Source organism: Mixophyes fleayi, chromosome 5, assembly GCF_038048845.1.
Source record: "Mixophyes fleayi isolate aMixFle1 chromosome 5, aMixFle1.hap1, whole genome shotgun sequence".
NCBI lineage: Eukaryota > Metazoa > Chordata > Amphibia > Anura > Limnodynastidae > Mixophyes > Mixophyes fleayi.
Window position 1 is genome coordinate 202312007 of NC_134406.1, and position 25086 is coordinate 202337092.

General features: G+C 37.7%; 1 protein-coding gene across 4 annotated transcripts in view; it reads left to right on the forward strand.

The window, feature by feature from the left end:
• SPIRE1 (spire type actin nucleation factor 1) overlaps positions 1-25086 on the forward strand; it is a 144932-nt gene that overhangs the window by 111065 nt on the left and 8781 nt on the right. The window contains exons 9-13 of one of the 4 annotated variants that reach the window (XM_075213271.1): positions 4411-4452; positions 9898-10064; positions 21620-21713; positions 21909-22051; positions 23702-23875. In XM_075213271.1, coding sequence (XP_075069372.1) covers positions 4411-4452; positions 9898-10064; positions 21620-21713; positions 21909-22051; positions 23702-23875 — 620 coding nt within the window. The remainder of the gene's footprint in view (positions 1-4410; positions 4453-9897; positions 10065-21619; positions 21714-21908; positions 22052-23701; positions 23876-25086) is intronic. The other 3 variants (XM_075213273.1, XM_075213272.1, XM_075213274.1) reach the window with 3 other exon arrangements.

Here is a 25086-nt window from a genome sequence, read left to right on the forward strand (position 1 = left end):
CATTTGCCGTAATTCCGTAATCACACCGACTGTTCCGAGTCCTCCTACCCAAATGTTGGGAAGTATGCCTGTAGTACATATTCAATAATGTCCCACAGTAACTGGAGGATTGATTGGAACTTTATATTGGTTGGAATGAAACCCCTTTTTGGGGGAGAACAAATTGGGTTTTTCATATATAACAACAATTTAAACAATTAGAATATGCAGAAATAAGGAGTTGAGAGAGAAAAGGAATCTATAACTGGGGAATCTATGAGGAGGGGAAGAGTAAGGAGTATTGTTTGTCCACAGAAAATAATCAAATTGGAGCAATGAATAAAATTATGATTGTAACTAATAACATAGATAAGACCTGTAATTACAGTATTATTCTACCATATAACAGGTTTAGATACACAATCCCTTTTCGTTGTTGCGGGTACAGAGAGAGTTTAAACAATTGCTGCTTGCATGGTTAGTGAGTTTTTGAACTAAAGAATCAGTATTCAATGGGGGTTCGCCCTCAAAGTAGTCTGTACAGGTTGTCCATGTGCTTTTGTAGCTGTTAGGAGAGTTATGTAGAATAGCTGTGATGCGTTCCATGCGGTAGACGGACCATATGTTATTAACTGTAGCTGTTAATGGAGGAGAGTCTTCAAAAAGATGCAATTTGACTGCATTATAAAATGTGTCTTATGAGAGTCTGGGTGTGACATTTGACTTCTGATATGGATCTAGGTAGAAGGGAGTACTGTGGGGAATCAGGAATCTGAATATCAGTTATAGATTTTATAAGTTTGTGTACTATGGCCCAGGATAATTTTATTTTTGCACAGGTCCACCAAATCTGAGGCATTTTGGAAGATAGATTGAAGGCGGGTTGGCACCAAATCCCACCTGAAGAATAGTTTGTATGAGTTCTCTTTGATTGTCACAGATATTGAGTATTTAGCTCCATTGATTTTAGTATACTCCCCGTGATTGGGACCAGGGTCTTCCCCACATCTCTCTCCCATACAAATTCATGCAATTCTGCTTGTTAATTATGTTGCAATATTAGCTGGAATAGAGTAGAGAGCCCTTGAATAAAGAGTTATGATGACAGAGTGATTCTAAGGGGGGGAGCATTGGTCACAGTAGGTCTGCGCAACGATTTGTTAAAAAAAACAAAACCAAAAAATCTACTCTTTTTGATGAATCACATATCTTTGTTATTAAATAGTAATGAAGAATTCTTGTTTTGAAGAGTTTCTGCCTTCTCAATTTCTTCTGTAAAATCACATACCATTGACATGATGGCAATATGTACAATTTACTAATATTGTGACTTTGTGAATGTATTAATGTATTGCAAAAGTAACAGCCTGAAGTACAATATGTTTATATATGGGAAATATATGGTAATGTGTTAATGTTGTGACACAACAACTATGCTACACTTTACATGTTGTTTATTTATTACTGTTACAACTGTATTAGGCATTTTCAACATGTGCATATCTGGTAACATCATTACACATTTGGAAAATAACATTTATGAACTCCATGATGCAAAGCGTCGTACAAGAGAAACAGTGCAATGATCAGCACACACTACACAGTTGTCTCACACACATGGGAAGCGATAATAATATTAATAAGGAGAAACATGTTACAAAATAGGGTCAGTCGTGGCACCTTACCCCTCGAAGAAGGGAGAAAATTGAGACATTCATACCAATTCCTAACAAAGAACATCTCGCTGTTTTTTTATTTTTTTTTCCATTGTTTGTCTTATATTGTAGTTAATATATTGACATAGTAATGACCTAACCACATTATTAGCTTGTATTACCCTATATCTACAACTGCTTTTCAAGTCCTTTAGAAACATAAAAGGTGTGTTTTACATTTGTTACACAGCTGAAATATTTGTACTCATATTAATTATAACCTTTATAGTTATGCTACTGGATAGATATAAGTTATACCTACTTTATATTTGTATTTTCTTTGTATCTTACTGAAATACGGTATAGATTTATTAACGTTTAACTACTAGATCTGTGCTTTTTTAATGTATATTTGTAAATGATGTTTTCATTTAGCTATATATTTCCATAACTTGTGAGATGTTCTTATCCAACGGTATATTTCTGCAGCTTGAGCTATATTTATATGCCTGGACAGATATATTGATGGTCTGTAGGCGAGTGCAGTAAATAGCGCATTTTGACAAGATAACTTTATTCCCGAAGGATTCTTCATAGATATCCTCCAGCCTTATCACACTTGTGGAATACGATTTAAATGTATATTACCTCTCACTGAGTGTAAAAATAAATGTGACACAGTCCTATTGCAGTCCAAAGCCCTCTTTGGTTTTATTGCCATCAATTCCGTAATCTTTGTGACAAACCGTGATGATCTGTCACATCAGTCCGTAAGCACTTACTGATAAAACATTTTATAATTTAGAACATTTAACTTTAGATCTAGAAATTTCTGTAGATCTCCTTAATCAGTGGAGCCCTTCAGCCAGCAGCTTCCGATCTTCTTATCAGAATATGGTCAGCCGACTTCCCCGTCATGTTACCTCATCTGTACAGTGCAGGGAGGTCACGCAGCATAACCTGAGGAGGACGGGGTACACTGCAACTATTTCATGTTGCCCTCACTGTCCTAAATGGATGACAAAAGTGTAGTGACATTACACGGTAGTCTACTCTCTATGCACCCAGAAAGTAATTGTTGGGTTTTCCAATATATAATGGAAGAACTAGATTAACAATCCCTGTCTACAGGAGATACATGTGGTCAGATCACAGGTGTCTGTCACTATGGCAGTCCTATTTTTATTCTGTATGATGCGAGTAAGATCACTTTTACAGCATTAAGCAAGAAAGTAGAAGTCTTTAATTTTTAGACCAAATGTATGAAGCGATGAGTGGGGTTACTGATGCTTTGATTTATCGCGCACAACTTTTGACTTGCTCTGGGTTGAACAGAGGTGTCCATGACTTAATATACAAACTTGATAACTTTAATCCACAGACTCACAGCAGTACAGACCCTGGTGTATCACATCTCCTGACGCAAATGTAGCGTTGGTGAGGTAAAGGTGTTTCCAGTGGTTTGAGGGGTGAATAGGTCCTATCAAGGACCTTTACAGAGATTTCTAATAACCCCACTACACCTGTAATAAAGTTTTACAACAAAGATGCCAGTTATCATCTGTGTGTTCACACCCCTTTTTCCTTTCACACATCAGTGTAAATAAGAGTTCAGTGTTCAGGTGGATCACTAATGAGAATGTAAAGGAGACAATGACACATTGAGTGACAAATTTTGCCATATGGGACATCATCACCTCTGCAGACAAGGTGGGGAAACTGGTAAACCTGATGTAGTAGATGTAGGAATATTCAGATGGCGAGAGTGACTCTTTCTTAAAAATGTTTAATGTAACATCAGCTTATTAAAATCCAGAACGTTCTTTAGCTTCAACGCTTTAGCAACATAAACATATCCATCTGCTGGACTTCACTGGGGGTCGTCTAGGTGGAAAGTCAGGATTACCCAGGAAAGTAAGTTTTGGGAAGGTTGGGACATGAGCTACTGAAATCACACTGAATACACTAAGTCACTGGAGTATTATAATCTAATATTGAGAATGGGTAGAGGGGGGACCTAGTGGTATATTTACTAAACTGTGGGTTTGAAAAAGTGGAGATGTTGCCTATAACAACCAATCAGACTCTAGTTATCATTTATTTAGTACATTCTACCAAATGATAGCTAGAATCTCATTGGTTGCTATAGGCAACATCTCCACTCTTTCAAACCCACAGTTTAGTAAATATATCCCCTAATTTCTTGGGCCAGTACCTTTTTGAGGCGCTCTGTTGGTCTCCTGAACTTTACCAGCAAAATTGCTTGAACTGCTTCAAGTTTTGTGTTCTCATGATTTTGGATCAGCCCACAAAATGGCTTCCACTATGCTGTGTGCAGTATAACTGTATAAGCAAGAAAATAATTATGTGAAATAATTATAATTTAGAAAATATTTTATTCAACTATGGAAATATTAGTTCAAACATTTACTGAAGAGTTCTGTTAAAATTGTTCCTTTGTGTGGATCACTTTGTAATTAAACAGCTGCTTCATGAGACGTGTAGCAAATTTCAAATTTAAATATCAGCTTTTATTTTATTGACTTTGATGTTAGATGTGGAAATATTACAATATAATACAAAAATAATTGTAAGACAAGATAGTGTATATTTATATGTATTCTATAGATCATGTCTATGTTTGGGTGTAATTCCAATTTAATTTCATCCACATTTCAGATACTGCTATCCAGGCCAGATGTAATCTGAAATGTTTTCAGTGTGTGTTTATTTTATTTTGTATATTTGTCCTAACAGACTGCTTTTGTTTTTCCAGTAATGCGGCCCCTTAGCATGTCTTACAGTTTTGACTTGTCAGGTAAAATGTGCACTTGGCGTAATCTCGTTGATGTTGTGGTACCTTCTCCATGTGGTCATTTGTGAGAATACTCTGTCATGGTCAGAATTCTAATAATTGTTTTAGTAACTAGTATAGTCTCTCTTAGCAAATTTTAAGTAACATCAGTGCTGATATTTTATTTATATTTTATTTGTTTTCAAAACCACTAGGGATATTTAAATAGTAGACCTGTATGCTTCGGATGGCATATTGTAAATCTGACAGCTAACAGAGCAAGCTCCCATAACATGTCTATTTACATACTTAGGAATAAATTTATCAAGCTGCAGGGTTTAAAAAAGTGGACATGTTGCCAATAGCAACCAATCAGATTTTACTTATTTCTTTAGTACATACTACATAATGACAGCTAGAATCTGCTTGGTTGCTATAGGCAACATCTCCACTTTTTCAAACCCGCAGCTTGATACATTTACCCCTTAGAAGTATACCATTTTTCCCAGAAGCCTGATTTTAGTTTTTTTAGGGTTTATGGTTTTTTAGAGAGATGTTTTTGTAAAGTAGTTTCTTCTTGAATATTATCATGCTTTCACAAAATAATAATATTTAAGATAAGAGCTTCTGAAACCGTCTAGCAATAAGGGTTCAAACCATTTTGTAGACTGAAAACTGTCCCAAGAACATGTGATACGTAAACTTAGAATTCTAAACACTTAAGCGTCCAGTCCAGCAAAAAGCTTTTCCTTGGTTGGCTGTTTCTAGATGGTTAACAGTCTGGTTGGAAAATAATGGCTTTTGAACATTGGAGGGCACACACTTGGAACCCAATAATTCAGAAGAACTGCTCAACACTGAAAGTGAACGTCTCTCTAGTCACAATATTGATTTTTAGAACTACCTACATATTGTCTTTGATTGTAATTTCTTAAACATGCCATATAACAAAACCAGTGCATAGTCTAATTTATTGATATAGGTAGTAAGAGTACACCAAGAGTGACAGCACCTAATTGTAAAATGTAAAGTATACCTTTCGATTACACACACAGAGGAGCCATTTAGATTGCAGACATATTAATTCACAAGGCATGTCCATGGTTCTTGGGGAATTGAAATGATGCAACTGCACACCCACAAAGACCTGTCCCCCTTGTATGTAGGCAATGTTTGCACTCTAGGGGATCTCATAAATTATTATTTTATGGTTTTAGTTATTTATTTTTTGTTTCTAAGTGAACAATTATAGGAGGTTCTAAAATATTTCCTGACCATGAGAGAATGTTTTTTTTTTTTATTATTTTATTTCTTCATTGTCCTTCATATCTACTCATAGTTTCGTGGTCTGTACTAAAGGCTGTGCTGTATTGTGGTATATGTCTTACAACATCTGATGAATTTGCCTTATAGAACTAGCTATATATGTTGAAGTGGGCTGTTATACGGTGGGATGGCATACATCTGCTGCTTTCATTGTAAAACTTTCAATTCCATTCACTTACATTTTCCATACCGCCACTTCTAAATTTCCATACGTGAATAATATTGCTTCTGGGATGTTGTCTGTCACAGTTTGCACTTGTAATCTTGTTTTTCCCAATGATCCAGTGCTGACATTTGATGTTACATTAGATCTGAGTCAAAACCAATTTCATACTTTGAAGATTGCAAAGAAGTATAAAGATACTCTAGTAGGTATACAGTGGATATAAAAGTCTTTTTGAAATTACAGGTGTTTTCAATGTAAAGCCTGAAATCAAGATTAATCATGTGAGACCTTTATCTACATTTAATGCGGCCTTGCATTTAACACAAGTCAAGTGAAAAATAATGGACAATTTTCAGGAAAATATACTTTGTGCGAGCGCATTTTGCTTTTAATCTAGCAATCAGTCTTTTTGAATAAGTCTCGATCAATTTTGCATACCTGGACTTTGCAATTCTATCCCAGTCTTTCCTGCAAAAGGTTTAAAGGTCCATCACATTGCGTGGCCCTCTTTAGGTTATTCTACAGGTTTGCAATGTGGTTTAGGTCTGAGCTTTTCTGAAGCCATTAATTGGTTGACATGGATGTATGCTTTTCGATTGTTATCATGCTGGAATGTGAAATTCCCCTTCAGCTTTCTGACAGAAGCCAGCATGTTTTGTGCCAAAATTCCTTCATCTTTGAAGCTATTCATTATTCTCTATATCCTGACTGAAGCCTCTGTCCCAACTGAAGAGGAGCAGCCCCAAAGCGTGACGTTGCCACCACCATGCTTCACAGTAGGTATGGCTCTTTGTATGATGAGCTGTCTTGTCTTTGCACCAAACATATCATTTGGAATGAAGGCCAAAAAGTTCAGCCTTGGTCTCATCAAACCATATGTCATTTTCCCACATAGGTTTGGGGGATTGAATGAGTTTTTGGCATAATTTAGATGGACTTGGATGTTCTTTTTGTGAGAAAAGGCTTCAGTCTTACTACCCTACCCCATAGCCCAGACATGGGTGTAAAATACTGAAGACTTGTCCTATGCAGGGAGTGATCAGTTCCTGACAGAAATTCCTAATCTTGGCAATGTCCCTGTTGTGTCGCAGTCTTTTATACCCCTCTTCCGAATAGTACCTTTCAACAGTGAGATCCTGTAGATATTTTGAAAGTTGTCCCACTAGAATGCAACCATTTTGTTTCCTAAAAAATATCTATTTGTTTGCACTTACATTTTGTTGATTGCAAGGTCACATTAAAGGTGTAAGAAGGTCTGACGTGATATATTTTGATTTCAGCCGTTACATCACAAACACCTGCAATTTCAATAAGGGTGTCTAGACTTTTTATATCTACTGTATCTAGTACTAAAATTAAAAATGACACAGAAAGAAATTAATATTTTCTAGCAGACTCACCATAAAGATTTCCGATTTTTTTTTTTTTTTTATTGGTTTCTTTGTGATTTAACTGCTGAGATTGTTGCCCCTAATTGACTCAGTAAGGCTGTTTTAGATTACTTTGTTTATCACTGTTTAGTTTCTTGATAAAATATAACCCTAAGGGGGGTATTCAATTGTTCCTCCGGGCGCCGCCGGAACGATTGCGTTAAATTTATTACCGTTTATACGGTAATATTGCGCGTAATTACCGTTCATACGGTAATTACTCGCTCAATTTCAGCTCGCTGCTCAGGGAGCTGCGAGCTGAAATTGAGCGAGTAATTACCGTATAAACGGTAATAGTTTTAACGCGCTCGTTCCGGCGGCGCCCGGAGAAACAATTGAATACCCCCCTAAAAGACCAATTAATCAATGTAATTGTGGTTTTCATCTATACCTCGAGCAGTCAATTTACTCAGCTAAAATTTTGTCGTAATGTGTAAACTTTTTATGATTAACTGTTTTTTTGCACTTTTTGTGTGTATTTGATAGCATTTTTTTGTTCTAAATCTATGAAAGGAAGAGTTATGTTTGGTATTTATATGAAAGAATAATAAATACTTTGGCTAACAGTTTACAGGCCAGGTTTTTAAGCCATTTCTTTTTCACAGAGTTGACCAGATTTGAAAAATAAATGTAATTTAAGGGTATTTGACTAGGGTAGGAACATCCTTTTCTTACCAATTATCAGTATCCTGTTTTCTCCACTGTTTTAAAGTGGGCAGAAATTGAATGGCTTGTAGCCAATAAGATTACAGGAATATTTATTGTAGAACATGGTTTTGTAGTTTGCTGATCTGTTCTTGAGAAACATCCTGCCCACATGTAATTGTGTTAGGACACTGCTAAAAGTGACAGGGACAGTGTCTAGATGTGAGGAGGAGAATGGAGAAAAATGGGAAGCCACTAACTGAGTGTTAAATAGAGAAATGAGCAGGGTCCTCCAACAGCACATAGTGATGAGAGGCGCTGTTGAACTGATATGGTATGACTGTGGTTTCAAATGCACCTGTCTTTAGGATACAAACTTCATCCAACTTGTTTTAATATTAGTAACTTTAGTATTATTAAGTTGTTTGTTTTAAAAATTATGTTTTATGTTATTTTTCAGCCTCCTTAAATCTCTTGCAAGCCTTTTTTTTATAGGGGGAATTCAATTAGCCGCTATGTTCCTCAGAACATCGCAGCTGCAACATTTTTACAGAAATCTCATCTGATTTTTCCTTGCGCCCCATAGTGGTGTGAGGAAAAATGAGCAGAGATTTTACCATAGTAACTGTTAAAATGTGCAGCTGCGATGTTCTGAGGAACATCAGCGCTAATTGCATTCCCCCCATAGTCCGTTTTATAAAACACTAAGAAACTATCGGATTGATTTATTAGCAGTCGATATAATGGTGTGCCTGTGTACTATGAGGAATATTATAATTATTCCTCTGCAAATAGGACTGTGAAATTGATAACCACACAGTGAAGCTTCTTTAAAATGTACCTGTTGTCTGCACACAATGGAGGCAGCTATTTTGAGTGCTGAACCAACAATGAGCCCATTAATTCATTAAAAACTAGTAACATAAATGCATTGCACAGTGGTCACTGGTTTTATTGAATTGGTAGGCGGCATCCTTTTGAATATTGGTGCATTCCACAAAATGGCTGCCTTCACTGTGAAGAGACAAAACAAACTGTCATAACATATTTCAAAGAAGAATGATGTGCTGCAATCTAATGTAACAATCAGATGTCAGTTGAAAGCTGTTCCCTGTGAGCTACAGCACATCACTGCACATTGCACCATATTGTTAAATAAGCCCCAATATCTTGCTATAGGACATGTCAGTAATTGAGTGTACATTTAATAATCTGACTATGTTGCTTTACCTGTAATAAAATGCATCTGCCTCAAGGTAGATGATTTGCCTATTAGCCACATAAGTTGGTAGTCTTCACATGCATGCAAAATTGCATGCTTTTCTGTCTGCACTTGTATTATGGTTTGCATCACTTGAATATTGACACACTACCAGGTCTGTCAAGAGAAGTTTTCAGGTCCTGGTACAGCAACCTCTTTTGGGGCCCTTCAATAGCTGCTATAAGAGGCACGGTCTGAGCAGGTTGGTGACTCCTCCCAATACACCAGAGGGCTAGGGCTTCCAGGCGCCGGTATTTTGTACCTGCCCCCCCTTTTCCTCTTGATGCCTCTGCACACTACTATGACAGTTGCATTATTTGTATCTGTCATACAGTTTCCCATGCTACAAATGTTCTGCGGGAATCCTGTAATACAATTGGATAAATATTATGTAACCTGATGCTTCTGTCTCAAGCAACAATGTTCTTTTCAAAGTTGGTGTTTACTTGACAACTTTTTTTTTTTTTTTTGGCCAGGGGGGCCTCTTCCTGATTTTGTATCCGACACTTTAGGCCAGTTTCTCTTATATAGTGTAATCATTGTTATGTAACACTAAAACAAAGCCACACACATCTTGTGAACCGCATGACATGCCTTGATGGCATTATGTAAACATTGTCTTGTCTTGTTTCATAATCTAGATGTTTGTACTCCAGAAGTCACAAGGAAGTTGCCAGGAAGTACAGTGTTAAATGGTGATGTAACCGATCAGGCCAGGACGAATGGCCGATCCTTGCAAGTGAATGTTCAGCGGAAGAGGCTGCTAAAAGCCCCAACCCTCGCTGAGCTGGACAGTTCAGAGTCCGAGGTAAGCCCTTTATTCTCCTTTCCAGATGTGTCATATGATTGCCATATGGGTGGCAGCTATTGAATGGCTCTGAATTACAGTTGTATAAACACAGGTTGTAGATCCCTGTGTAAGCATTTGAACTACACCCCTTATACAGTTCAGCAGCTAGAAAAGGCCCTTTCCAAAATCAGTTTATGACAGTTGTTAAGTTATTTGATCTTAAATGCCACAGTGTCATTTAAACATGGTCATTTAAATCAAAAGGGTGTATCATGCCTATAAATACTAAGCTTGCAAGCAGGGCCCTCTTACCTCTCTGTCTGTTTATTAATACCCAGTCTTGTTTTATTACTGTGTTTGTTCACAATTGTAAAGTTCTATGGCGTATGTTGGCACTATATAAATAAAAGACTATGATGGTGATGTGTACAGCACCATTCACTGCTGGCAGCCAGAACATAATCCTACACACTCTGTCTCCTCTTGTTCAACTGATATTTTTGTTATGTATGTCTTGAAGATTTAAATGTGCAGATCTAATTTTCAACAATACAATATGTAATCTTCATAGCTAGCGTTTTACTGGAATAAAAGGTCTCTGTTACTGGCATGGATGTTTCTAGTTCCACCAAATGACATACCAGTCTTGTCAGAACTTCTGGCAGAATGATTTTGAATTCCATTGAAAAAATAATTAATGGAAACAGTTATGGGAACACAATTCTCCTATAATAAGTAAAGTAGTGGAAATATCATGTGTCCTACACTGAAGGAGTCTTTAATGGGAGCAGGAGTGTTGACATAAATGCACTGCATATAATAATGTATACAGATTACTGGCAATATAAAGGAAACACTTGTTTAAATGCTTTAAATATATACAAAGTGTATTGAGAGCAGGTGCTTACACTAAGGTGTGGGTCCTGAATTAAGTAAGAAATCAACATTTCATTAAGTTTAGGATCATGTACAAAAGTGATGGCCAAGCCCAATATTGTGGCTACCATTACTAGAGAAGAATAACCCATTTTCCTGGAGCTACAGAGAGGAACTGTGGATGAAAATGATTGTGAAGCAGTGTCAGCATTGATAAAACATCAACTAATGGAATTTCCTCGGATTTGTGGTGTCCTATCCCTTCAATAAAGTTCCAGGAACTTCTAGGGTCTACGCTGAGGATCATTGAAGTTCTTCCGGAGGCACTCAGTGGCTCAGTTACCATATTAATGTTGTTTCAATACACCTACGCTGTGTTTCTTCCAATATACAGATCATTTTTGTCCTACATCAGATGAACAAGCTCATGTGCACAGGCTGCACTTTCACTTATAGCGCTCAATGATTCCTGTCCCCTGTCTGCTGTAGGAACAATGGAAAGGAGAAGGCTGCCTAATAGCGCTAACCCTCACATTTTAGGGATTGGGGTTATTTTCAAACAGAGAACACATTTATTATTTGGAGCTTGCATAAAAACACATCATATGGGGGGATTCAACTCCCCCCCCCCCCCCGAAGTACCGCCGCGTTATGGAAATTACCGTTATTACGGTAATATTAACCAGTCTTTCTGCTCGCAGCTCAGGGAGCTGCAAGCAAAAAGCCGGCGTTAGAACTACCGTTAGAACGGTAATTACGCGTACTATTACCGTAATAACAGTAATAGTTTTAGTACTTCGGGGGGAATTGAATTCCTCCTTATGTGTGTCAGTTTTAAAAGATACAACTTTTCTTTTGCTGGAAGTTTGTATCAAACATCATGCATGTACCTTTAACTAGTGTGCGGTTTTTGCTTTGATAAACTGCATGGTTTTAAAAAAAGAAACAAAACACATTTTAAATTGCAGTTCAGAAAAAACACACTTTGTTGCAACTCACCTTTGTCTGTGTATCATGTGGACAGTTAACAGAACATTGCACCATTGTGTGTTCTGGATCATTACCTACAAACCAGCCTTAAAGGTCACACTATTCTTTCTCATTCTGTACAGTTACATTCAGTGAGGCTATGCCATTCTTCTACATAAACAAGAGTAATAACTACCTTTCAACATCGGTTTATTTTGTCTAGACACCTAGAGAAACATTTATATTCTAATAGATAGTTTCTGACTTTGCATTTCCTATGTTCTTATCTTTATCTAAAGAAACCAGCCACTAGTATTCAACATTTTGTATAATTTTCTGGCCACTGGTCCAAAAATACTTACTTTTTAAAATGAATTTCTTTGTAGTAGCTATGATGATACCAGGGAAATCTTTAGCCCTCTACAACCTGTCCTTCCTGGTATCTCAACATGGGTTAATTAAATCAACTAAGCAAATAGTGAGTGAAAAATAGACCCTTTTAAATAAAATATTTATATCACACACAACACACTAAATAATAGCAAATATGCAGTAATACATTGTGAACTACACACAGCTATACCTTACCATTGTCTTTACTCAGTCCCTTTGATGCGCAATCTAGACTGCTGAGCTACAATGTTCACTCTTCTACTCACATGGTAAGGACCAAGATCAATGTCCTCCTGCTTTTGGCTGGACCACAATGAAAGCACAGTTCACAGAGGCTTTGATGTCCACACAATCCTGGAGCAGCCTGACAGAAGTAGTGTCTCCTGGTCTGCACTGTTCTGAAGAGAGAACCCCTCTGCCATTTGTCTGTCTTTTTAAACACATCTCATGTACCAGGGCCTACCTGTGGACCAACCCTTAGTCCTCAGATCACTTGCACTCTGTGGTGTATGGCTCAAGCATGTCTGCTAAGAATGATGCGACTCACTGGGACGCCTGCTGCCTGCGAATCAATGCAACGGCCAGGAGACATTTTTACAATATACAAACAAAAGTTATATTTACATGATCGTAGCTGTGGGTGTAACCCCACTTGGCAACCATTAAGAATATGCAATAGACATAAAATATATACATACGTGGTTAACATTCTACAATCCAAGCAATATTATCCACAGCTTGAATGAGAAGGGGGGGAGGTCCAGTAAGCTAAACCCTTATTTTCAATTTATTTTCTTCCTACTGTTTGCAGGACTGCTCTTTAATCCATGTGGCTTTCACTGCTTTTCAAAGTGTGGCAACAGATTCAGCAGATGGTTTAGTAGGCTCCATAGAAAAAAATGCTTCTTCCAATAGAATATTTTGTAAACCTTTTATGTGGTGGAAATTTAGAATAAAACTTTTGTGTTTTTCCTTTTTTATTTTATAAAAAATACTGTTTCCAAATTTTGCTTAAGCATTTTTTTTATATTACAATTTTTATTATTTATGTTTTAATTAATAATGTCTTTGCTCACGTTTTTTATATTTCATTGTAACGCACAATATGGGACCCTACTTCAGTGACGATTCAAAGTATAGAGCCTGAGACTGCTCAACATCAGCTTGTGGGGAATTAAACCATGCTTTTAATGGTACAAGATTAAAATATGACTAGTTTGGTAATGGAGATTCAGTTGAAACTGACTGTGATGTGTAATATGGAATCAATAGATCAACAGACATAAATTGATATTAATTGAAAAGCCTACAAACCCCTAACATTGATGATCTCTAAATCCCCTTCCTACAGGTGGTGGAAAAGGAAACCTAAATATTCCCAATAAGAACAAGGCAGAGATGGACAAGCATCACTAATAATTATTATTTTATTTTCAAAAATAAATTGAAAAATCACAATTTCAGCAATTTATTTATCTCGATAATGAACATCCACAGTGTTTGTTAACTATGTTCAGATAGCTAAAGGACCACTAAACCCCAAAAATATAAATGTTCAGATATGGACTATGAAAGTAGTAATACACATATCTACCAATTTTCCCCATTTGGAAGAATAGTCTTGATTTAAAGGAACTGCCCCAACAGTCAGCACTTTTGTCAGTAGGAATCTGTGACTTATTTCTCTGAGGTACATCTGGTAATTCAGGGGTGGGGAGGGGGCTTTGGCGAGGCCTAGTCCTCTGGAAGCTTCAGGCACTCCTTTAGGATAGAAAGACTGTCAGTCACAGTGTACCTGCTGTATATCCTTGTCATGTCATTAATACTATTTATTGACTGTGGATGGAATTTAAAGCCAGCAGAACCAAAAAAAAAAGGTAGATTCATCTAAAAGGGTCAGATGAGACTGTGTGACATACCCCAATCTGCTGTCATGTTTCAGGACCTGAATAAAAGTGATATAAAACTAAGATCTCAACTGGATAAAGGTAACCCTTAGTCATTTTTTGATGATCTACTCATTGACTTTTATCTTTTTTTTCACATTACTTATCTATATTTTAAATATTCCACTGGGATACATAGAACCATATATGATTTTTTAATACTATATTTTGTATAGTTAGAAGTATTAAAAGGCACTCAAAATATACACTGCATTATAAGTGTCAATATTAATTTTTTTATTATTTTCAATTAATGTTTCAGGCACTACATCTGTTAGCCATAGGCTGTAGTGGCCGGAAACATGAAAGCAGTTTGGGGTTAGGGTTACTCACTGCTTATGTATGTGCCTTGTGCACTATGACTGCATGTAACTTTTTATTTGTTAATTACCATAAGGTTTAGTAAAGAAAATTAATTTAAGTCATTTAGCTGGATGTGCCAAGTGTTCAGCAAGCATGTAGTGCTGTGCCTTTACTTTCTATGCTCATTGGAGGTGGGGCCTCCCTGTACCCCACACTCTGCCCCTTAAGCACATGGCGTGTTACTGTACAAGGAGTGTAAGCAGGACTGATTCAGCTTTCTCCAGACTTTATGCTATGAGACCAATGTATGGCAGCCATTGCTCTCTTTTTATTCTACTTCTCTCAATATGTTGATCATTTTGAAATGCTGCTTTCTTTTATGGTCTATGAATGAGGTACCCATAATGTCTGATTTAATTTCTCACAAGTTGGCTGTGATCATTTTAAGCTTGTGATTTGGATCCCCCGAGATGGACTTTCATAATTGGAGTATATTGGACCCAAACACAGACTGCTAAAAATGTATCAGTTATCTGTGCTATATGGTGATTGAGTTGTTATTTTATTTAGTTCTAATCATCTTTATAAGGTAATCCAGCTAAGAAGTCCTCAAACTTGACGTTAAAACTGACTCACCAGTCCCCACTCCTTGTATGTAAACACTAGTACAGGATTAGTGTCACGTGTCATTACATAAATCATTGTATTAATAGTGCTGTAGGAGACACCTCACCCCGGCATTTACATTTACCCTGTTGTGCTGAGTATGTCTGTATACTTGGCCAAATAAAACAGAATGTCTGACTCATGAAGTTCATGTTCATGCATCTGCAAGGAGCAGGGTTTTTTAAATGCCTTTGAGTGACACACAGGATGTGCTCTTGAACTGTGTGCATTTGCAAACATGAATATAATCTCTTCCAAAATGCAATGGATCATTTGCCACCATAAAACAAACAATATGTATATTTATGATTTTGAGCTATATCTTGGTGCTTGGTTAATCTAAATAATCATCTTTTACAGTCATTTTTTGTTGTTGTTTCAATTATATATGAAAGAGAACATCATGAGATTCACTATATATTTTAGGACATGGTTAGATTGAGCCAGAGCTTATAATTTATCCCTGCAATGGAATCTTTGTACAGCAGTACATATGGAAAAGTTAATTCATCTTATTGAGCAATAGCTTTTTTACCTGGATGAACCCAATAATGCAGTAATTTGAGGTACTGTGACACCACTAGCCCCAACCAAGTGTAAAAATCAAACAATACACACAGTGCACTTATGCACAACGCAGGTGTGGAAAATTCATTACATATATATCACAGCTGTTCCTGAAGCATGTAGGAAATAGGTTGCTTGATCCCAATATGTGATACAAAAATAGTGTATTCTATGTGGTGTTAGAAAATTATTTGTGAAATAATATTGACCCCTGAAGTGAGAAGCTGGCTTTTAGGAATTGTTTGGTCAAAACCTCACTAGTAAGAGATTCTCAAAACTAGACCATAGTGTGCACTGTAATCATAAATTGTGAAAAAGGGAAGTACTATATTAATTCAAGGCCTTTCTCCTATTACATCATAGATCTATAGTTCGTATAAAGACTCTATGTAATAAAAAATAATGGTGCGGTATGTTCAGGCACCACTTTTACACGTTTCACAGGCAGGCCGCATATTTCATCATGTCAGAGTGCCACCTCCCTCCGTTCATGGCAACCTGCTGCAAAGGAGTGCGAGAGAGAGCATGCTAGACATATTTAAGTACAGTGTCGGACTGGGGAATGAAGGGCCCACCGAGGGACTACAATGCTAGGGGCCCACCAGAGGGGATGTGGCCAGCCATCATAGAGGCGAGACCAGACACTAAAGTGGTCAGCCCACGAAGAACAGCTAGCACCATAGTATAGTATATAAAGAATGCAGTGTATGTATATAAAGAGTACACAGTCTTGACCTGCCCCTTAGATTGGGCAGAACAGGCACCAAAAATCGGGATTGTCCCACTAGACTCAGAACATTTGACAGACTGTCCTACCTGTTCTTGTCACTTTCACCACCTGTGGCTGCTGGTTTCTTTAGTTGCGGCTTGTCTGGATCCTGGAATGTTGGGGGCCCTATTTGGGGAAAAAATTGGTACATTTAGAAAATTCCAACCTGCCCCGGCGTTAAATCAATAGGACCCACAATTAATACTTAGGCCTTCCTCCAGTCCCAACATTAAAGTAACAGTATTCCCATTTAATAAATAAATCTATTTCCCTCCCTCCAGACAGGCCCAGCAATAAATTAATAACATTTACATATAATAAACCTATTTCCCAAAACAGTCACTGCCATTAAATAATTCATATTCACATTTAATAAATAGACCTCATGCTCCTCAAACTCACATTCAATTAATAGCCCCCAAACCACCCCTCTTAAATGAATAGTCCCCACTATAAAATTAAATTGACCCTCCATCACCCCACAAACAAAATAGCACCCATTCGTTAGCCACCACATACATATTACATTGCCACAAGCCCGCTGTGCCATCGCACACATATTACTGTGCCCCTTCATCACCATGCTGTGCCTCCTTATGATCACACTGCGTCCTCCATGCTGCTTTTGCTCCCCCCTGCTCTGGGCACTCCATCACCCTGTGCCATGTTGCTTTGGCCTCCCTTCACTCTCTGCCATGCTGCCTTTGCCCCTTCTCACTCTCTGCCATTCTGCCTTTGCCCCTTCACTCATTGCCATGCTGTCTGTGCTCTCTGCCATGCTGCCTTTCCCCCTTCACTCTTTGCCATGCTGTCTGTGCTCTCTGCCATGCTGCCTTTACTCCCCCTTGCTTCCGTTCTTGCACTTTCCTTTTCTATCGGCTTCTTTCTTCTCTTCTTCTGTCTTCTCTCTTCTTGCCGACTCTTCTCTGCTCCGTTCTCACTGAATGTCGGGTGTGACGTCATAACGCCTGACGTTCAGTGAGGAGCAGCGCAGAGAGGAGTCGGGGAGTACCGCGGTCACGTGAATATTTATTTTTATTATTTTTTTTCTTTTTTTTTTTCTAAAGTTACCTGCTCCCCCTACCAACGAAGAGGGGAGCGTTCATAGTCGGGGCCTACCGGGGGATAGCCCGGCCACCGGTGGCCCGGTCCGACCCTGTTTAAGTGTAATAAACTTTAGTTATTTCATGTATGTATTCAGTTCAGTAATACCCCAGTCTTTGGTCATCCTTAATCTTAAATAGTGGGTTTACGAGCTCTTTAAAAGATATAAATGACTACACTAAATTCAAAAGGAGTGAATACACTGTGTGAAGAAAATAGAAAGCCATAGTTTTATTAAGTGCACGATACTAGTTCTTGAATAAACTAATTAAAATTTGCCTTGAGCTATTTGTATTGCTACAAACACTTTTACTTGCAAACGCCTCTAATTTATTTGCAGTGTCTGTACATTAATGCTCTAAGGGAGTGGCTCACAATCTTTTTACTGTTGAGACGCATTAATTTCCCAATTCATTTCTTGCTATACTTCTGTCAAAAGACTGTGATGCTTGAATCTGAAAATTTGAAGAAGAATAAAATCAAAACCAATGCAAGTTTTTTAGTTGTTCTTTTCATTCTCATTCAAAATATATTTCCCTTCTCATCCTCTTTGCATGTTTTCAACTTGACTATTCTTTTAAGTCTTTTCATCCTTCATCCGTAAATTCTTGTGACACATTCTGCCTAGCAACCTACCAATGTGTCTGAGCACCTCGTTCTAAGGAACAGAAATTGTGTGTGATTTCAAGTGTCTATTAAAGCTACAGTTCCCAGTTTTTGCACATGTTTAATGAAATATTCACTTGTGGATATATTACAATTTCTAAAAAAGAAAAACTGTATTTAAGTTGGTTATATTCAATGGCCAAATACATTACAGTTACAAAGTTACAACTCTTATGAACTCTACAGTCCAGTACATTGGCAAGTTCACCTTTCTCTCTGAAGTCTTTCTTTTCTACCCCCAGCTTTTTTACTGCCTTAATTATATATGTTCTTATCCCCCTTTTCTCCTGTTCTGCTGGCTGCCCCGTCCCTGGCTCACCCCACCCCTCCACTCTGTGCATACCTGGGAAAACTTAGTCAACACCGATACCAGTCTTACACTTTGGTGGGCTAGCCAGATCTCAACTGATGGTATGTATATGTAAGGAACTTACCTCTCCTCGCTCCTGTTCTCGATCGCCGCTGCTCCATTCTTCCGGGTGGCACGCTGCTGCGGTCATGTGACATGCAGGCGGGGAATTTGAAATCCTTTCCCCTATATCTTGCTCGCTCTGACGCACTGCCTGTGTCAGAGCAACAAGTTACAACTTGGCGTCTGTCTCTCTCTCTCTGTAAGGAGTTTGTATGTTCTCCCCATGTTTGCATGGGTTTCTTCCCACACTCTAAAAACATACTGGTAGGTTAATAGGCTGTTAACAAATTGACCCTAGTGTGTCTGTGTGTGTGTCTGTCTGTGTCTGTCTGCGCGCGTGTGTGTGTGTGTGTGTTAAGGAATTTAGGAAGCCCTAAATTTAAATTAATGATATAGATATATATATATATATATATATATATATATATATATATATATATATATATATATATATATATATATTCTACACATACACACATGTGTGCGTGTGTGTATGTATATGTATGTGTGTGTGTGTGTGTATATATATATATATATATATATGTCTGTGTGTGTTTTTGTGTCGACAAATCAGCTGTTCCTTCATGATTATAGAAGGGGAATCTTTCTGAGTATGCCAGAATAAACACTTGGTTTGCTGGTGGGTGAATGTGCAACAGGATTATAGATTAGCTAAAAAGAAGATTAATTTCTATTTACTAGGTCAGGATGTAAAAGCGGTCATAGCCGCAGACCATAAAAGAGCACTGCATGATGGGTAGAAAAAGACATCAACAGGGCAAATATATGTCTAGGAATATATGCTCAAGATTTCTGAAAGAAGTATGCGTGTCCACAGGTATTATAGACAACAGCAGCTCTTATCATTTCCACTTGTAGTATATTAATAAAGTGTTTAGCATTTCCCATACAACGGTTTCATTCTGCTTTATTAAAAATATGTTTTCTGTTGTATAACTTTCAGATAATATATGACTAGTGCATGGACTTGTACATTTTGAGTTGTTATATACACATTTATCTCTGGTTTTGCATGCATTGTTTATTTATGTGAAAATTTCACTTCTAGAAACCTGTAGACAACACAGGCTTTCTAGGTGATACAGTACAATGGTATTATTACATTCAAATAGCTATGTATTCCTTGCCTATAGACACTCAACAGAAGTAGAAGGTGTATTAAAGGGAGTCATTTTCCAATATCTTTCAAGCCACCAAGGCTAGCTCTCTTAGTGTAACGGTGTTTGAGACACAGTATAAGGTCCTCTCCAGGTGGTATCGTTGTCCTAATATCCTTGCTAAAATGTACCCTGGGAACTCTAACTTATGTTGGAGATGTGGTTCGGGTGTCGGGATGCCGCTGCATATCTGGTGGGAATACTCATCCTTAAGACCCTTCTGGGACAGTGTCATAGCAACTTCAAAAGAAATCTTAAAAACGGAAGTTCCAGACGATCCAGGTTTTTGGTTATTAAACCAGACAAAGTCTTCCATATCAATATACAAAAAAATCCTTGCTAAAGAATTTAAATAGTGCCGCAAAGGCAGTTATTCCCGTTCATTGGAGATCCTCCTCTCCTCCAACCCTGAAGGAGTGGCTTACTCGCATCGAGTCCTATAGATATATGGATGACTTGATTCTTAGTTCATCCGATAAGTTTAATGACTATTGCTCCATCTGGTTTAGATGGTTAGAATTCCAAGAGTCCAGAAGATACGCTGCCTTAGCTAAATAGTCCTCCTTCTGATATTCCATGGATTTGTATCTACTGCTCATTTTTGAATGGATCTTTGCTCTTAGATCACGTCCCCTCCCTCCCCTTCCCTTTCTCTCCCTCCTTCTCCTTCCACTCTGTCATATAATTTCTTTCTCTCTTCCCCCCCCCTTCCTACTTTTTCTCGCTCTCTTTTCTCTTTTCTCAGAACATTTAAGTAATACTAATGTTTAACATACAGAGGCAGTCACCTATGCAAAGGCGAAACTTACAACTCTGATAGTCACATACGGGTTAATGCTAAAATGGAAAATACCTATCTTGGGTATGTTCTCCATGTACTTTGATTGTCATCACATGTGATTGCCCTTGTTCTTTACGAATGTATTTCTGCAATTGTATTCAATAAAAAGATATTGTATAAAAAAAGGGAGTCATTTTCCATGGTCCATAAACCAGAAGAGGAACCATCCACCAGGGAAAGGTACAGACGGGGTTAAGAATCCCGGTGTTACCTTAAGGAAGGATTTTTACTCACAGGTGCACAACATGGGTGTGATTGCTGTGGTGTTTGGTGTGAATAAAAGGATTCTGGGATCTGGTGGGCGGGGCTTCCAACACTGAACAGCAGCCAGTTGATAGCTAGGGCTGGTGGGCTTAGCTAGTGTCAGGGAGTGTGGAATATTTGATGATTTTGCTACAGTGTTGTTGTGATTAAATAAAACCGCATCTTGTTAAGAACAGCGGAGCAAGGAGTCACGTGTTTGGTAATTCCTACAAATGATAACTCTCATTGCTATTAGTGAGGTAATCCTTTTGTCAAATTGTATTGCTTTAAGGGCCACTAACCATAAAAATCAATTTGACTGTAAAAGAGCTTCTTTGATATTGACAAATATGTTGTATTTTTTAAACATTTCAGAAGCTTATCAGAGCTCATTTGAGGTAAACATGTGACCATGTGGGGGAGATATCTTCCTTGACACAAAGGACTTCCTCTCAGTGATCCCGTTGCAGGACACTGCATTCAACCTTTTAGTCACCTATTGCAGGAAATGACCGATAACTGAAAGCAATGGAACTCTTATCTTAGCTAACTCTCATTTATGGTGAAATTTGAAATTGTACAATGTACACATGAAGTCAAAAGTAACTATACAGTAGTTGATAATCCTATTTGCTCCTAGGAGGATACAGTACAAGTCAAGTCATCAAGCAGCAGTAGCATGTCCAATTCCCAACCTGAAGATATATCTCCTGGAACTATAGCCAGGAAAAAAAGTGAGTGATCAATAGAAAATACATTTGTTTCTGCAGAACTTTGACCATTCTGAAAACTTTGCGTGATGGAGTGTTTGGAGGCTTTGGGAGGTTTAGTTTTAAAGGCCAAATATAAACAAAACTGTGGGTTACTTGAAGCACAGATAGTTGGTACAATTAATTTTTTTAACTGATATTTATTTTATATATTTTCAGTCCCACCAAGGTTTTTGCCTATCTCTTCAACGCCGCAGCCTGAGAGACGACAAACTCCACAGAGGAGACACTCCATAGAGAAGGAGACTCCAACCAACGTGCGGCAGTTTCTTCCTCCATCCCGACAAAGCTCCAGGTCTTTGGTGAGCAAACCTCAAGCCAAACTACTGGGTGCAGTTAATCCGCTCATATAACTTACAATGGGGTATTTCCAGAAGTAGTCATCTCCTTTTTATGACCTTTAATGCCAGATCATCTCTGTGTACTCGGGAAGTCATTCAGAAGTTGATCACGGCATACTAATATGTTTCGGTGAAAGTTTCTATACAGCTTTTAGTAGTGTGTATGTTTTCTTGGCGCCTTTCCCTGACAACATAAAGGAAACTATAGACAATAAAAGAAAGGCATTTCATTACATTTGATTTTTGGCATGTGCAGCACAGTAGTTCCTGCCATGAGAGATTATAGCTGTCCCCCACCAACAAAAGTCAGATATAAGCCATGTAAAATGCCAATTTATCACCATAGCAAGTGGCAATAGGTGCTTTTTACTTGCAGTTTTAATATGTTTCTTATTTATTGCCTTTTTTTCATATAGAATTTGTCCCCTATTTTATATTGTCATTTTATGTCTTTATTACACAAGTCCTGTGCACTGTCCATGTAGCCCAACAAATGTGTTCCTCTGTTCCCCCATTTGTCTGGGAGGAAGCTCTCCACGTTGGTAACCCAGCTTGGCTTCTGAGTCCAGCTTCAAGTTATCCTATACTCATTCCAGGTATGGTGGGAGCTAGCCTGGGACAGGACATAACTTTTAGAGACTTCACTATATTAAGAGCTTTCTCCTGGGCAAAGGTGGCCATTGAGAAATCCAGTTTCTCTGCTAAACAATTAAGCAAATAAAAATAAAATGTAGAATTTGGTGACAGGTTCTCTAAGTAGCTGTTCTCCGCACTGGTCATGATAGTCACAAATGGTTAACTGAATATCATTGTCCACAAGTAAGTTACAATACACTACAATACACTACCTCTTCTGAAACAGATTTTAACATTTCTATGCTTTAGCTGTAAATCAATAATATTTTACACAGCACTGTATAAAACTGTAGTTATTTTACAAATAATTTATAATGACATAAAACAGAAGGTAAAGAAAGCCTTGGTCTGTTTCTGACCATTATCCTCTGCTCCATACATGTTAATGTTATTATCTGCAATTTTGAATATTACATGCAAAACAGAAAATAAATTCATACATATAAAATGTTGAGTGTGAAAACAACAGAATGACATACAGATATTTTGTTCTGGAATGGTCATTATAGCTATATTTACCACAGTATGGTACATTCCACACGCATTTTAGAGTTTTAAAACAACACTAAATCCTTTATTGGAGAGAAGTGTTTATATTAGTGGAGACTCATCCTGTCTATGATTTACTGAATGTGAAATGGTTTGCTGCCCTCTAGTGAAGAAAGTGTTGTATTGTAGTAGGCTCTAACCTAATGTTAGTGCTAGAGGGGCACTGAATTGTGTGATAGATGCTTAAAATAATTATGTGGAATGTTCATTTTATGCACGCATGATGAATTGGAGCAGCACTTTGCACTCATGTGGTGGCTTCATTTCTGTTGTTGGCCTGGCTCATAATTACATTTTGAGTAGACTTGTTGCCACTGTTGATTGCTGAATGACAGTAGCATGACATAGCTGCCCAGGACACTGACCACAAGATGAACCACTCATTAGGGAATGTGCCCTTCACTCTCCTCCCTGTTTATTATTCAGGTTCCTAGGATAACCAGTTTCTTTCCAAGGATGGCTTTCCGACCACCATTTTCTACCCTACACACAGCTTCTTTGTTGGGCTCTCATCCTTTTGAAGCAGCCATTTGTGGGGCAGCGGGGGCTATGTTTTATCTCTTTGAGAAAGCTTATGCCAGCAGGTGGAGAGCCCCCCAGGTTTGCTTCTTTCATCTTCAGTTGTGATCTGGAAATTGATCTCCTCCTCCAGTTTTCTCCTGGATGGGAGCGGCACTTCAGCTGTGTCATTGGACCAGCTGCAGCCATCCGCACCACCTTTCTTACTGATCTCATCCAAGGGATAAATCTATATGTGATTTGGTTTAGTTTTTTTTTTCTATTTCAATCATTATGCATAATAATTAAAAAGGCAAAATCATATTCAAAAGGACAGCAAACTGATAAAGCAACATCATGTTATTTTTTTTTATTAGTCTCAAGGACGTTACGTCACTCTTGCACTCGTCCTCAATCTTGTGTCTCTGACGTGGCCCCATTCCTTTTAGGCATAATCTGCTAAAACAGAACATTAACATAATGGTGTTGCATAAAGTTTATGTTGTCCTTATTAATTCTTTCTTTGATTTGAAAGATAAACATTAGCATTTTATCAGTGACAAAGAAAAGTGTGCTCACCCTGGTTTAATGTACTCAACATTGCAATGGGTTTTTGTAGTTTATGTTTTTTGTACATGGGTATTTCTCTTATTTTTTTAGATATTTTGTTTTTGGCATATGCATTTTAAATGGTGGTACTGAATAGTTTGCAGAGCCATATAAATATTTGTATTATCTTTGTTTTTCATATTAACTTAATATCCCCCGATAGTGTACACACTTGACAAGGGGAATATCTAAAGCTGATTGTTTTGTAATACCAGCATTTCAGAAGTTATACATGCTTATTTGAACAGTTTTGTTTACTAATACAAGCAGAACATGTCTAAGTTAACACAACTGTAAAAAAATGAGATGTTGCTATGAATGATTAACCAACCTTATTGGTGTTACCGATCGGTAGACAATGTAACCAATGTGCAGGTTACTAATGCTTGCTTTAATGGCATTTTATTACAGTGCCCATATGTTCTGGAAAATGGTTGCACAAATCTAGACGGTATTTCCTGCTAAGATGATATGTGTGGGAATGGAAGAGTTAAAAAGAAAACTCCCCAGGAATAGTCTATCCTGCATAACCACACTAAACAGAACAGCTCTTAACTATATCCTAACTTGTCACTTTAGAGGGAGCAGATGTTTGGTGCTGTAAAGCTTGAAATTGTTTATCTTTGGCAAACAAAATAATTTCTTTTCTTGCACTGCATTCCAATCCGTAATCAAACAGTGGAAAATTATACAGTTGATTACTG